We start from the raw sequence: 13,735 nt of genomic DNA, 5'->3' as shown, positions 1-13,735 counted from the left end.
GTAAAGCTATGTTCCACGGCTGGATAACGCCATACCGTATTTAGGAAGTTTTAAAGTGTGATTTTTTTTTTAAATATTTTAGTCAAAACATGAATTTAAACAGTAAATTATAAAGCTATCATGCCCCAGTGCTTGTCTTAAATTTCATCTTATTTGACCGTTATATTTCAACATATTTCGACGTTACGGTATTATTTGATGAGAAGCAAAGATTTAAATAGAATACAACAACTTTTAGGGTTCCGCAGTACAATATGTAACCATCATTCTTGTTTGTCAATATATTTGTTACATACAATCTCTCAATAAATTGCAAAAACTTATGCTACCATCATTTTACTTAGTAACAGAAACAAAGATATTTGTCGAATTTTCTTGAACATAGCTTGATCGAGGATAATTTATACTTTATAATCAATTTACAGTTTTAACTGTAAATTATAAATAAAAATGTTATTTTAACTTTCGTAAGATAATATTTCACTTTATTTGAATTAACCGTTCTAGAGATAAAGACGACAGTCGCATTCTTAATTCCTTACTAAATATACTAGTTAAAAATAGATGTTAAATTGAATTGATTATTTTTTACAGCCACTGATAGCACTATATACTACAATAAACGGGTCTGTTTGGTTTTACTCTAGACTAGTTTACAGCCGCGTGTGAGGGGTTGAGGGGGGCAGGGGTTAAGATACAGATTGTCTTTTCTGTTCTTCTCATAAATCATCATCAATTATATTATAAAACAAAGTCACTTACCACTATCTATCCCTATTTATGCTTAGATCTTTAAAATTACGCAACAGATTTTATGCGATTTTTTTAATAGATAGAGTGATTCAAGTTTTCATAATACACGGACAATATAGAAAAGAAACACTGTTTATTTTAAAAATATAATATCGCAAATAGGAAAAAGTAGTACCTACTTTACTTTTTGTAGTAAATTTAGTACCAGTATTGCACCCGTGCGAAACCGGGGCGGTTCGCTAGTACTTTATAAAATTCCATGATAATCCAATGAAAACGTCAAAGTGTAACAAAGAAAAAAATTACTATTATATAATAGGATATGAATACTGAGAACCCTCGTGTGTTTTTGAATTGCTAAATCTGTCCGAATATTCCCACGGATGCATATTCCTAAGACTTGAAAAACCTGTTATGATATATACTCTCTTCTAACCGTAAGTGGAGAAAAGACAAATAAACAACGTTTGACAGCAAACTGATGCGATATAATTGGTCGAGAGCTTTATTACTCTATGATATTCACTATGGATTTGCAAAAATATGATTATCGGGTCTATGGAAGTAAAATTATTAGCGTATACAAATAGTTAAGTGTAATAGTATTGTATTTTAAATAGTTATAACAAATCACATGAAAGATGATAATCTCAGGTTTGATTATCTTTATTCCTACTAATAGGCTATAATAATCTTTTATTAAACTAATAATTTTTAAAATTTAAAATGACTATTCAAAACGTAAATGTAATTTTATTTATAGCGAATATTCGCTTGCGGCTTCGTATAAGATATCTTTTGTCCTTTGATATTGCCGAGTAATTCATCAAACTTATAATATTAAAATATATAAGATGATGACGATAAAGGTTTTAATTCTTAAAAATAAAATCAAAAAGATTACATTACAAGAACTACTGATAGTTCTGATAACAAAATTTCAACTATCAAGCTCTATCTAATCTGTATTTTTAGTTTAATCGAAGTATCGGATAATAAAATACAATAGTATAACAACAAAACCAACTAAGTAGAATATTACATTTTATCACAGACAGACTGTTATTCATCAAATTAATAAATAAAGTTCCCGAAAGCGATATTTCTTAATTCACAGACTTATTAACAAATAATCATGTAGAACCTAATCAATATGTATAATTAAGAATGTGTAAATACGAATTGGCGACACTATATATAACACTAGCTGTTGTCCGCGGCTTCGCTCACAGTTTAGTTGTTGATCGATAGGTTTTAGGCATAAAACTTTTATGTCCATAACAATTATCAGCAAAAACAACAGATGGACCTGATAGATAGACAAAGTTACTCTCGCATTTATAATATTGGACGTAAGTATATTTATCAAAATCAAATTATTCTTTATTCAAGTAGGCTTTTACAAGCACTTTTGAATCTATAAAAATAAACTACATTAATTGAAGCTACTACCGGTTCGGAATGCAGATTCTACCGATAAGAACCGACAAGTAGGTAACTCAGTAATTACTCTTTATCAACATTTAAAAATACAGCAATATTAGTTAAATATAATTACATATGTATATAATATGTAGGTACATCCTGCCTGGAATTTAATAAATATTAGCTCTACGCTTTTTATAACCGATATATATAGTCTTGTATTGAATAATATGCCTACTTTACCATTATATTTTTTACAAATTATGTAACGGTAAAGTTAAAAAAGTCTTTTATGAACACTTACATTATCAACTCAAGCATTGTTTACTGAACAAATAATTAACTCATTATTTTGTATTTGATCGTTAAAATAGAAATATGTGATTTCTATTTATGTAATTTAATACAATAACATTTCTTCGAGCTATTGATATAGGCACGATTGTTCTCTACCTAGAGCTAGCGTTAGGGTTAATACTCTTATAAGTGTACTGTCAACAAATTAGTGTAAATATATACAGTTATATAAGTATGAAAACCTATGTAAATGTAACGCATAAATGATTTTTAATACGACCAGACGGCCTTAATTTACCATATAGAGTTACTGGAAAAATCAATTTAGTAGTGACTTCGCTCTTTTACAAATAAATTACGATTGAACAGTAAAGTAAAGTAACAGCCTGTAAATTTTCCACTGCTGGGATGAGGCCTTCTCTTCCATTAAGGAGAGGGCTTGGAACACATTCCACCACGCAGTTCCAATGCAGGTTGGTGGAATGCACATGTAGCAGAATTTCGATGAAATTTGACACATGCAGGTTTCCTCACGATGTTTTCCTTCACCGCCGAGCTCGATCTCAGATCTCTTATCAGATTGAACAGGGTAAATCTAAAAAATTGGATTCTAATAAACAGCATTAACACACAAACGCATGACTTGCTGAATACTGGATTTAAATTGGATTTAGCTTGGACATGAACTATGCATTAATCTGCTTCTCTGAAATTTAATTAAGGTTAATTCAGTTCGAACTTTAACTTTCGGATGTAAGTTAAATTATAAAATCAAAATCTAACAAATGTTTTCATTTTCCTCATGAAGTAAGAAACCATTAAAAATATGTAAACAATATTAATAATAATTTATTCGAGTGTGGGAACTATCGTGGAAAATTTGCATGTTTTTTTTGTTGTTAAATAACGATTAAGATAGATGTTTTGATTCGGAGATGAATTTAGTAATATCATTTATAATTGGCTACGCATCGTGGTCGAGATAAAGTTATTTGAACATAGTCGGCTCACGTTCGAGGTTATCTTTTGAATAACGGTTCAACAAGTTATGAATTTACGATAGCTAATATTGCTACATAGATTTTTAAACTAACGCGACTCTGTTGATAATAAACTACAAAATAGTATATTTAATCATATCTTACTAAATTCTTTATTCTTGTTAACATTGCTATAATATTAAAAAGGGTTTTTAAAAATCTTATTAAATATATTTTAATACGTAGATTTTCTTAAAAAATCTACATTCCTACTTTAATTTTTCGATTTTGTCAATATAAAATTCTATCGAGATTTGTAGTAGTGTGAAATATAATTAATCAATCGAACAACATTTTAACGCAATATCTTTCAATCCATGTCGGATCGTAGATTACAGATAATTTTTTGTATGAATACTTTAATTTATGCGAGTCAATAACCTATTCTCTGTCTTTTTTTTTAATATCACTTGTATCATTGAGATACAGATTGTGGATCGGTCTATAGGTTGCTATATATGTACAAGTCAGAGTAAGAAAACCTGCGTCAGCTTTCAAATTCGTTCCTTTAACAAGTCTTAAACTCTTAGTACCTTTTGAACCTAAACATCAAATCATTGCGACGCAATATGTCATTCTCGATCGGTCTAGTAAATTATCAGTCACACTGAGCACACGAAAATAGATCTTAAAGTGACGAACCTTTTCTTACCCCGACTGAACATCTCACATAGTTCAAAATCTCTGATTGGAGATATAATATAATTGTAGTTATAATTATAGTTCTGAAACAGAAAAAGAAATATAACTTATTAATGATATCTTTATGTTACTTAATTTTTTTTCGTTGGACCGGATTGACACCTTAACAAATAATCCAATTCAACAACTTTCCAATTGTCAATACAACATACGGAACTCTCCGTATCTTGAATTGACATATTACGTATACTATACGTTGTACTTTATTTGAGATATAGTGAGTCCGGGGGCTTTCCAAGCGAACGCTGCCAAAACTATAAAGTACTCGCTACCCCTCTTGACTTTATTTCTCGTTATTTTTTGTCCAATGAGATATACATAATCATTCATCCATTCGCCATTAACGAGCTAATGTATCAAACACTTTTTGAAACTTAAAAAGTGCTACTTTGAGTTATCTATAGTTACGTACCAGTAAATGCCATCGCTGACTTTTCTTTTAAACTTTTAGATATCTATGAATCTATCATACAATTTTTTTGTGCATCTGTTACACTTTTGGCAGCGTTTGCTTTTAAAAGCGTTTGGACCGACAAATTCATTTCCTGCTACGTACAACGTTTTTATGACATACATTAAAAAAATGATTTATATCTGGGTAACTTAAACCATATTATTGCATAAAAACTTAATTTGTCCGTGCAAAGTCGGGAGGGAGAGCTAGTTTATAGATATATAAAGTGTGTACATTAAATCCAGTATTAATCTTTGCATCTCATTAGCAAGCAGATATAATTCGAGGCTCTTAAACTGTATTCTAACTGGGAAGGATTGTTCTCGAGAACAGAAAGCGACTGTATCCATGCAGTATTTCTTAGCTGCATTGTCACAATGCTTAGCACTGCACTATACGGTAGTGAATGTCTTATATATTATTATTTATTACCTGTATATTACAAACTTTAATTTAACTTCAGCTGTACGTCTGGGTCAACTCTAGCAACTGAATTTTCTACCAGGGTCACCTACTACACACACTATAGTATTATATGTATATAGCATTATACTAGACTGAGTTGCTTATATTATTCCTAATAGTGTTTATATAGGGAGAATTTCTTAATATTTTTTATAATTAAAAGAAAGGATTCGAGCAAGTAGGCCACCTTATGATGATTGGTCAATTCCACCCTTAGATTTTGCGACTGGAAGAATACTTAATCAATCCTGAATTGCGCCGACAACCGAACTGCCCTTCTAATTAAAAACATAGCAACTTAAGTAAATATATATCTCTAAATTTTATCCTTTGTGCCTGAATTGACACTCATCGTTGAAACTAGACAAGATAATCAAAAGTATTGCTATTTCGTGCCACAATGACTGATGAATGGATGAGGCTTGCTAATAGTATTTAACCTAACATGTTGGCACGTATCCCAACCATCAGCAAATTAAGATTTATTAATACAAACACATTTATGAAGTGGGTACTCTATTACATCAACGCACAACTACACACAACTTTCTATATAAAAAGTATAACTGTTTAAAAATGTATTCTCTATATATCAACGTTATGTTAGGTTTCATTGTGAGTTATTTCTTTATTAAATTGATAAATGAATGTCGAATGTAAATACATCGACGTCTCGATATTATTGCGGATTACCGTTATACTTCGAGTTCGCGAAGTATCTTGTTAAGCGCAACTTGAACTTCGAAAGGACCCTGGGAACTAGGACAGAAGTGCCCGATATAAGACGCTGCCAATTAAATTAATATAAAATAACGGCTAAGCGCAATCACCTTTACACTTGTATACAATTAAATCCAAATCAATGATTTTATTTATCATTTAAATTATTGATAAAAAAATTTGAAAAAGAAGTTTTTTTTTAAGTAATTATTTTAACTTGCATAACACTTAAAAATAATTTAGTGTTTATTAAATAGGTTTATGTATTTTTAAAAGTGTATTATATCCGTTAAATGATTTGTACATATTTATTATATGTATGTATATGTAAGTTATCGAATCACGAAGTATTAACGAAAAAGGAAGAATATGAGAGCGTCATGCCGTTTGCTGTCACGGATTTCGGTCGGCTTTACCCCCGAGGCGCATGTATGTGTCACATCAAAAAGTACCTACAAAGAATTAAATCAGTATCTACATACAATTAGGTTAGTTTCATAAAATCAAGTACCATCTAAAACATAAACAAATATCTAGAATTAACTCTTATCGTACTCTTTTCATTAAATAAAGTTGATGAACTATCGGCACTCGGTTTAAAATTTCCGTGTCTTTATTGAATAATATATGAGTTCAAGCACGACCATACATTAACGCAAAGATATATATAAAGTTCTCTGTGGGAATAAACTGGAGTTACACCTGGCAATAGCGATCGGCGTGGCAGCGTATCGCGAGCGGGCGCGTGTTCCCCGATACCATCGCGTTGTTTATAGAAGAGACTAACGAGGCGCGCCGTGTCGGCCGGGGCTACAGGACCGAGATAATCTGATACTGGATAAAATAACTATCTCGTCATGTCAGCATTCCTCGCAATTATGTTCACGTAAAAAATATATCGCCATTGATTGCCCGTAAAAATACACTCTTGCAAGATGTCTTGCGTGTATTTTTTTTTCATTTTAAATCTATTTTACGACAAACGTGTCAGGTATTACCTAATGCTATAGTTAGTTATTTTCATGTCACAAGCTTGTATAAGGAAGTAAATTTTCGAAATGAAGTGTCATTGTGTAGGCTCGTTGAGGATCACCACAGACGAGACAGTCGGACAGCTGACGTCAGCGAACAGTCGACCTGACAACCAAACAATGGCTTTCGGCCATTATGATTTGTTGCATGACTTGAAAGTTAGCAAATCTCACTTCACGATGAGGCAATGTCAACTTGTTACTTGTTTTTCCAAAAACAAAAAGTGTAATTTTTGTTTATTTTGTTTCATGCAACCTTGTGTACTAAACAATAGGATCAGGTACGTATTCGATTATAATAAAGTGATGCCGTAATTTATATTAGTATTATTTATAAATAAATAGTTTTATAAATATATTACAGATTAAATTCTTTTTTAAGCTTGGCCAGCAACTTGACTATATTATATCTCTAGAAGTAGAATTTGCTAAGTGTGCGATGTCATTGGGTTGTATCTGAGTGCTAATTTAAGTAAAAGTATTTCATCAATAATACAGGTATACTCATACAAAACATTACCTACAGTTTAGATTAAATTTGTTAGTTACCCCTAATGATCCTGCACTTAATTAGGAAGTGACCCGTAGTACATACTTAGATTTTGTAAAATCATGGATAGTTGGCACTGGGGTTATAAATTAGCGCGTCCAGGGTCCTAATGTAAACGTGAGCGGCGCGGGTCTGTTTGTGTCGGAGAGAGCACCTGGCGCTGAGTGAGTGTGATGTTTCAGTGCGGCTATCTCGAGGGACTGCGCTCATCACTCGGTGGCTGGACGCAGAAAGTTAAATCATGGTACTGGGGACGACCTCTAGTAAGTGGCCCGGCCTCCCGCCGACAAAACAATCGGCAAACTGTCCTAGCACATTGAAAACTTTCTTTTGCACGATATTCAAAAATCAAGTTCTTCTATTCAAAATTTTCGCTTTATAAACGGAACGATGCTTGATGTTAGAAGATCAATTTATATGTTTTCACTTATTTTGTCGTTGCACTTCATTTCGGTGTTTAAGTTTTTTATACTTTTTTTAATATTATTTCATTCAAGTTCAGAGTAGTGTCGCACACCTTTTGATTCGGTTTCATTAGATAGTAGAGGTCGAGTGTCTTGAATGGGTAACGTTGCATGAAGAAACTAGCGAGAGACAACAAATAGTCGTTGCGGTAAACAAGTAGTACCTAAATTTGTATAGAAAGTAATCGTATATATGAAGTTTTATATTATTTATTTAACTGCTGTTTTTCAAACACCTTTGATTGAAACGTTTCTTATAATAATTTTTCATTAGTGCATGGTGGCAAAATTGATTTAGGTCTCGGTTTAAACTTTGACCACTTATTATTTATTATGTCGTGTAAATGCTTTGTAATTTCTTTTCTAATACTTATGTTGCAGTATAAACTTATTTTTGAAACCGCTGTTTAGGTATGCCAATTGGGTTAACGAATTTTCATAAGACATTACACTTGTATAATATACCTTTGTACCACGCCACCGAGTGATTGAAACGCATGTTTCCAAGCCTCCAGCTCACATCTCACTTACAGCTTCTCGATACATTTGTCTTACAGATCACTGACATTTGAGTAACTGAGAGGCACAAGGTCGTATAAGTGAGTCACGCTAAGTATTAGTCCAGCTGAGTATCAGTCGCGAGTTACTGCCCTCTGCCGCCCAGATACACATGTCGCAATTAGAGCACTCAGTTGTTTTAGAGGCTGATCAAATTTTGCTGATTTAGCGTAGCGTTGTGATATTAGAGTGGATGTGGTATATAAATTTGAAATTATAATATATTAAGATAATCAAAAAGTTAAAACCATATAAATTAATTAAAAAACATGTAAAGCTAAACCACCAATCGAAATTTCGATAAAGAACGTTTTAAGTAAGTCATATCGACAGGAATTGGCCCACAAGTTGTCACGTAGCTTCGACATGAAAGAAGAAGGTGGTGCTTTACTTGAGGATCGAGGTGGGATCCGCAGGCACCAGTCTATGCAGCGCCTGCAACATGGGGAAGCGCCGATCGACGAAGGCAGAGCAGCGAGAGTCGTACCAGACCACCATGGAAATCTACACATCTCTGTGAAGAAGACCAAACCTATCCTTGGCATCGCGATCGAAGGTGGTGCCAACACTAAGCATCCGTTGCCTAGAATAATTAATATACATGTAAGTGCATAACTATTGATTAAAAAGTTAATTGTAAGTATAAATCGAATACAGTAGTTATTAGTATTATATAATAACAAATATATTTATCGGCGCGACAGCCTAACAAGAGTATAATGACTGATAGTAACTGAAACACACTGGTAAAATTATTTGAAAATCATAAATAGCGTTTGAAAATAATATAAAATCTTTGGATATGAATAGTACAATGTATGATCAACTTAAGTCTGTTTTAAATATTCTAGGAGCATGGTTCAGCATATGAAGCTGGAGGGCTGGAAGTGGGACAACTAATTTTGGCGGTAGACGGGCATCGAGTAGAAGGGATGCAACATCAGGAAGTTGCTCGACTCATTGCTGAATCTTTTGCGCAAAGGGATAAACCGGTCAGCCACATATATTATGTTAAATACATATATTGTCGCTTAAAATGAAGATTTTAAATGTCACTAACTTTCTTTTTTCTAATTTTAGGAAATTGAGTTTTTAGTAATTGAAGCAAAGAAGTCGAACCTGGAACCAAAGCCGACAGCCCTTATTTTTTTGGAGGCCTAACATCTACTCTCCCTCCCCGCCAGCGACCCTCCAGCCGCGCTGGGCACCGCGATGCCGGAGGTCGACCTCACCGCGCACACCACGGAATAGCCAACTCTAACCTGCGCTGCCATATGCTCTTCTGAACGTCTTTTCGAATCTGTACGCTTCTCGTTGATCTTGACTGTCATTGGACACTCTCGACGCTGTATCGACTTTATCGAAAACCGCGTGTGAGAGTGTCGGGCGATTAGCGAATTCGATTTAAAAACGTTCGCTCTACAGAGGATATTACGTCGAAATAGATGATGAATGTTAATAAAGTCAACTATTCCTATCCTGACGTTGCAACGGACTGAAATGAGAATAACGCAGGTATCTATTTTAAAGTAGGCTATACAAAATTAATGGCACAAGGGAGGCGAATTAACTTTATACTATAAAATTGACATTTGACAAAAATTACGCAGAAACTTGAAAAAATATTTTCCAAGTACACTGCCTAAAATTTAACGGAATAAATTAAACTTGTAATAAAAACGTCCCACTTTTGCCCCTTTTGAATTTTGGGATTTTACGGATAGTATCAAAATTTTTTGAAATTCTTTTCTAGGAAGTAGTATTACCAATTTTACCGGTAGTCTGTGACTGAATTTTATAAGGAGAATCATACTTTTAACTATTGTAATTTATGACATCAAATCAAAATCACATTTGAATAAGTCACAATTTAAAAACTGCAGTTAGGCACGTTTGATACAATCTGCAAATTATTTAATAGAACTAGAATTCGAACAAGCGAAGGTAACTTTAGACGAGCTAATATGCAATAGTTTGGCATTGGTGCTATGAAATGTAAACTTTCAACAATCGATCCTCGGATAGTCTCAACATGTAGTGGTCACTAGTTCGACATGTAGAGCTTACTTCGGCGCGTACATTGCATGTCATGGCGTCATCGGTTCACTTACGTCATCCATGTGCCATCAACGTTGCAGTCAATTCAAAGCGAAGCACTCGTGTCATCTCATCGCAGGTCGTTGTAGCGACAGTATAAGTACGAGTAGAGGGAAGCCCTAGGGGCCATCATCTTGTCATCAGTAGAGCAGAGCTTGCAGCACGCGGCGCACTCCTAAGCAAGCTGTATTCTTAGTATTGGCTTTTTACCATTTTGAGAATTTATCTGACTTTACATTTTGCTTTCCTATTTCCTTCTTTATTCTAAAATCACTCAAATAATATTGAAAGTAATAAATCATTAGTATTGTATTTATACTATTAGGCATGTTATTCAAAAAATGACACTCATTTCATTTACTTAGTTCAGTTTGCTTAGCGTATTTGAACTGAAAGTGCGCCAAACATGTCATTCCATTGGTAGTTAAGCGGTGAGTTAAGGGATTTATGGCGGAGAGGGATTTTAGCCCACTCTTCATTTACTGAATACGTAGATTATAAGTAAATGTGTGCAGTATAATCAATTTTTATGTTAGACGATAGTTGAACAAATTGGCTTTATATTAAAGTAGTTCGCAACTAAAGAAAACACGGTCGAAAAGCATTTATAGAATTTTGGGATTATTACTCTTCTTGAAAAAAAAAGTTAAATGTACAACGGAGTAAATTATGAATTAATCCACTGTTATAAATATGCTTATACAAATTAATATATTAAATATATGTATATACGTATAAACTTAATTTACAAATACATATACAGAATATAAAATTTTATGATTTATCTGCCATGTCTTGGAACAATAGTGTTGCAATCTCTAACATGGATGTTTTGTAAAATAATATATGTATATTTAATTAAACTATAAATATAAAAGTGGGTGAATTAAAAAATTTAAATTTTATGTATTTGTATTACTTGAATTGACTTGAAGTTATACGTGACCTCGAATATATTCGTCTATGCATAGATATCAATGTGTTTCGCTAATGCTTTTTAATCTGTACAGCTGCTCTGTAGATATTGTATCGTTAATTATAAAATCCCACTTGTATCTAAATATTGTAAATTTATATAGTGTAACCTCTTCAAGTTGTTTTATCTAAATGCATTTAACATTGTAAATATACTGAAATCTCTAACCGTAAGGTGTAAATATAAAGTTTGAATGTATTGTAAAAAGATATAATTATATCTCATGATGTTAGTGCCAAAGCGTACAGACCCTCAATTATTTCTGTACATTGTGAAAATAACGGCAGATACCAACATAAATTTTGTTACGTAACGCATAAGGGTGCGAACATATTACCACTGTATTTAGTGAACTTGTAATGATATAACATGGTTATCTTGTAACATGGAATTTCATTAATATGTGCGCACCTTTAGTAAAGCTTTTTCCATATACGCTTAAAAGATAGAATTTTATAATATCTTCATAACTTTCCAAGAAGCAGTTTATTGTGCATTATTAATTTTAAAATTTAATTTAAATGCAAACAATTTATGTGTTTTTATAGTTAGTATGTATTTACGCAATTATTAATAAGATTCAAGTGATTTTTGAAATTATAACACCCTCATTTCTTTTAATAAATTGATTAGTGTAATTTTTATTGACAAATATTAAATATGTTAGTCAATATGTACAAAACAATTTCGACCCACGCAAACTGTTTTTATTTATTGTAATATTGTAATTATGATTTTAAATATATAAAAGTCAATTCATATATTATAAAGAAAAAATCAAAGCAATTTATAAAAGAGTTATTATTGTAGAAATAACAATCAACTAATAAATAATTTATAATTCTTAGTACTTAATTGATATTTTAATTATGAAAGTCACTATTTAAAAATATGTTAATTAATATTCAATTGTTTAATATATAACAGGAGAAATGTATTTTAAATTATTTATGTATCAATTTAATGACTTTCTTCTTTGCAATATGTTATTCTTATGTACTCATTCTATGCCGTCCATTTTGTTTCACTTATTTTGTCCTAAGTATGATACGACGGTGATTTTAAATATTACAATGTATTAAACCTTAGCTAGTACTTGATATGTTGAACAATATCTTAAATTTCTACATGTACTTCGTGCTATTATTCTGTTGAAACATATATGTTGTAGTCTGTTGTTAAGTTTGCAGTTGACAACTAAAATATATTGTTATCTAGATAATGTACTCAATATGTGAGTTTTATTGTATTGACCTTATTTATCAACTACAAAATTACGACTTATATCAATAGCTGTTTGCACACCTATACTCCTATAGATTTTATAGCCGCCTGATATTTTATAATAGCAATTTTACTTTTAGTCGAAATACTGAATAATATTTATAAGGTTTGTAATTTATAACAAAAATAAAATATAATATGGCAATAGAAACAGTTTGAAAATGAATTATTTTAATAGGTTAAATGTGGATGGTGTGTGGATAGGATGTCGCCGGATAGAGTCCGGATTGTAGATGCTCCCAAGAAGAACCCACGATAAACGAAATACCTACCAAGTTGTAGTGTGTTTGCTTGATAGAATATACATATACTTATTTATAATTCGATTCGATGGAAACCGTAAAATTTGACAGCTCCAGAGAAATTGAGCGTAATTAAAAAACGTTAATTACAGTTATTCATTTTACTTTTAAGTACATAACTTAGGTCATTATATGTGATGTCAGTTCTGCAAAACTCTTTTCATTTGATACCCATATTACAGGAGCTATTAAAATGATAGATCATCATTTGGCAGCATCTGCTATATTGGATCAAAAAGGGCGGAAACATGCGAGTGTGCCAAATTTCATAAACGGACACTGGGAAGTGGGTCAAATTTAACTTTTATGAACTGAATTTAGACACCGGGACAGGTGAAACTAAATAAAAGCTTGTAAAAACTGTTTTGTCTCACAAATAAAAAAAGCAAAATAAAATGGGAAGACTACTCTATATTTCCTGCTTGATTTCATTGTATCAGTTTTTTTTCTACAATAACCTCTAAATGCTCTATCCTACTATTTTGTACTATAATTATTAATATAATGTTTATGGTCTATTGTTACAACAGCTCATTGCTTGAATATTAATATAATCACAGAATTAACGATCAAAAACGATTATTATGAATTATTGTTAAATTGATATCTCATTTAAT

At 32.0% G+C, this 13,735-nt stretch overlaps 1 protein-coding gene across 7 annotated transcripts in view; it reads left to right on the top strand.

The window, feature by feature from the left end:
- LOC124531043 (whirlin) overlaps positions 1 to 12,763 on the top strand; it is a 94,770-nt gene extending 82,007 nt beyond the window's left edge. For 2 of the 7 annotated variants that reach the window (XM_047105463.1, XM_047105459.1), the window contains 5 exons: positions 7,163 to 7,168; positions 7,620 to 7,700; positions 8,793 to 9,062; positions 9,311 to 9,451; positions 9,540 to 12,763. In XM_047105463.1, coding sequence (XP_046961419.1) covers positions 7,163 to 7,168; positions 7,620 to 7,700; positions 8,793 to 9,062; positions 9,311 to 9,451; positions 9,540 to 9,620 — 579 coding nt within the window. In that variant the 3' untranslated portion in view covers positions 9,621 to 12,763. Of the gene's footprint in view, positions 1 to 7,162; positions 7,169 to 7,619; positions 7,701 to 8,792; positions 9,063 to 9,310; positions 9,452 to 9,539 lie in introns of those variants that run through there. The other 5 variants (XM_047105461.1, XM_047105464.1, XM_047105462.1 and 2 more) reach the window with 5 other exon arrangements.
- Positions 12,764 to 13,735: the final 972 nt, after the last annotated feature.

This window comes from Vanessa cardui, chromosome 7, assembly GCF_905220365.1.
Source record: "Vanessa cardui chromosome 7, ilVanCard2.1, whole genome shotgun sequence".
Taxonomy (NCBI): Eukaryota; Metazoa; Arthropoda; class Insecta; order Lepidoptera; family Nymphalidae; genus Vanessa; species Vanessa cardui.
This window is presented reverse-complemented; position numbering and strand designations above follow the sequence as displayed.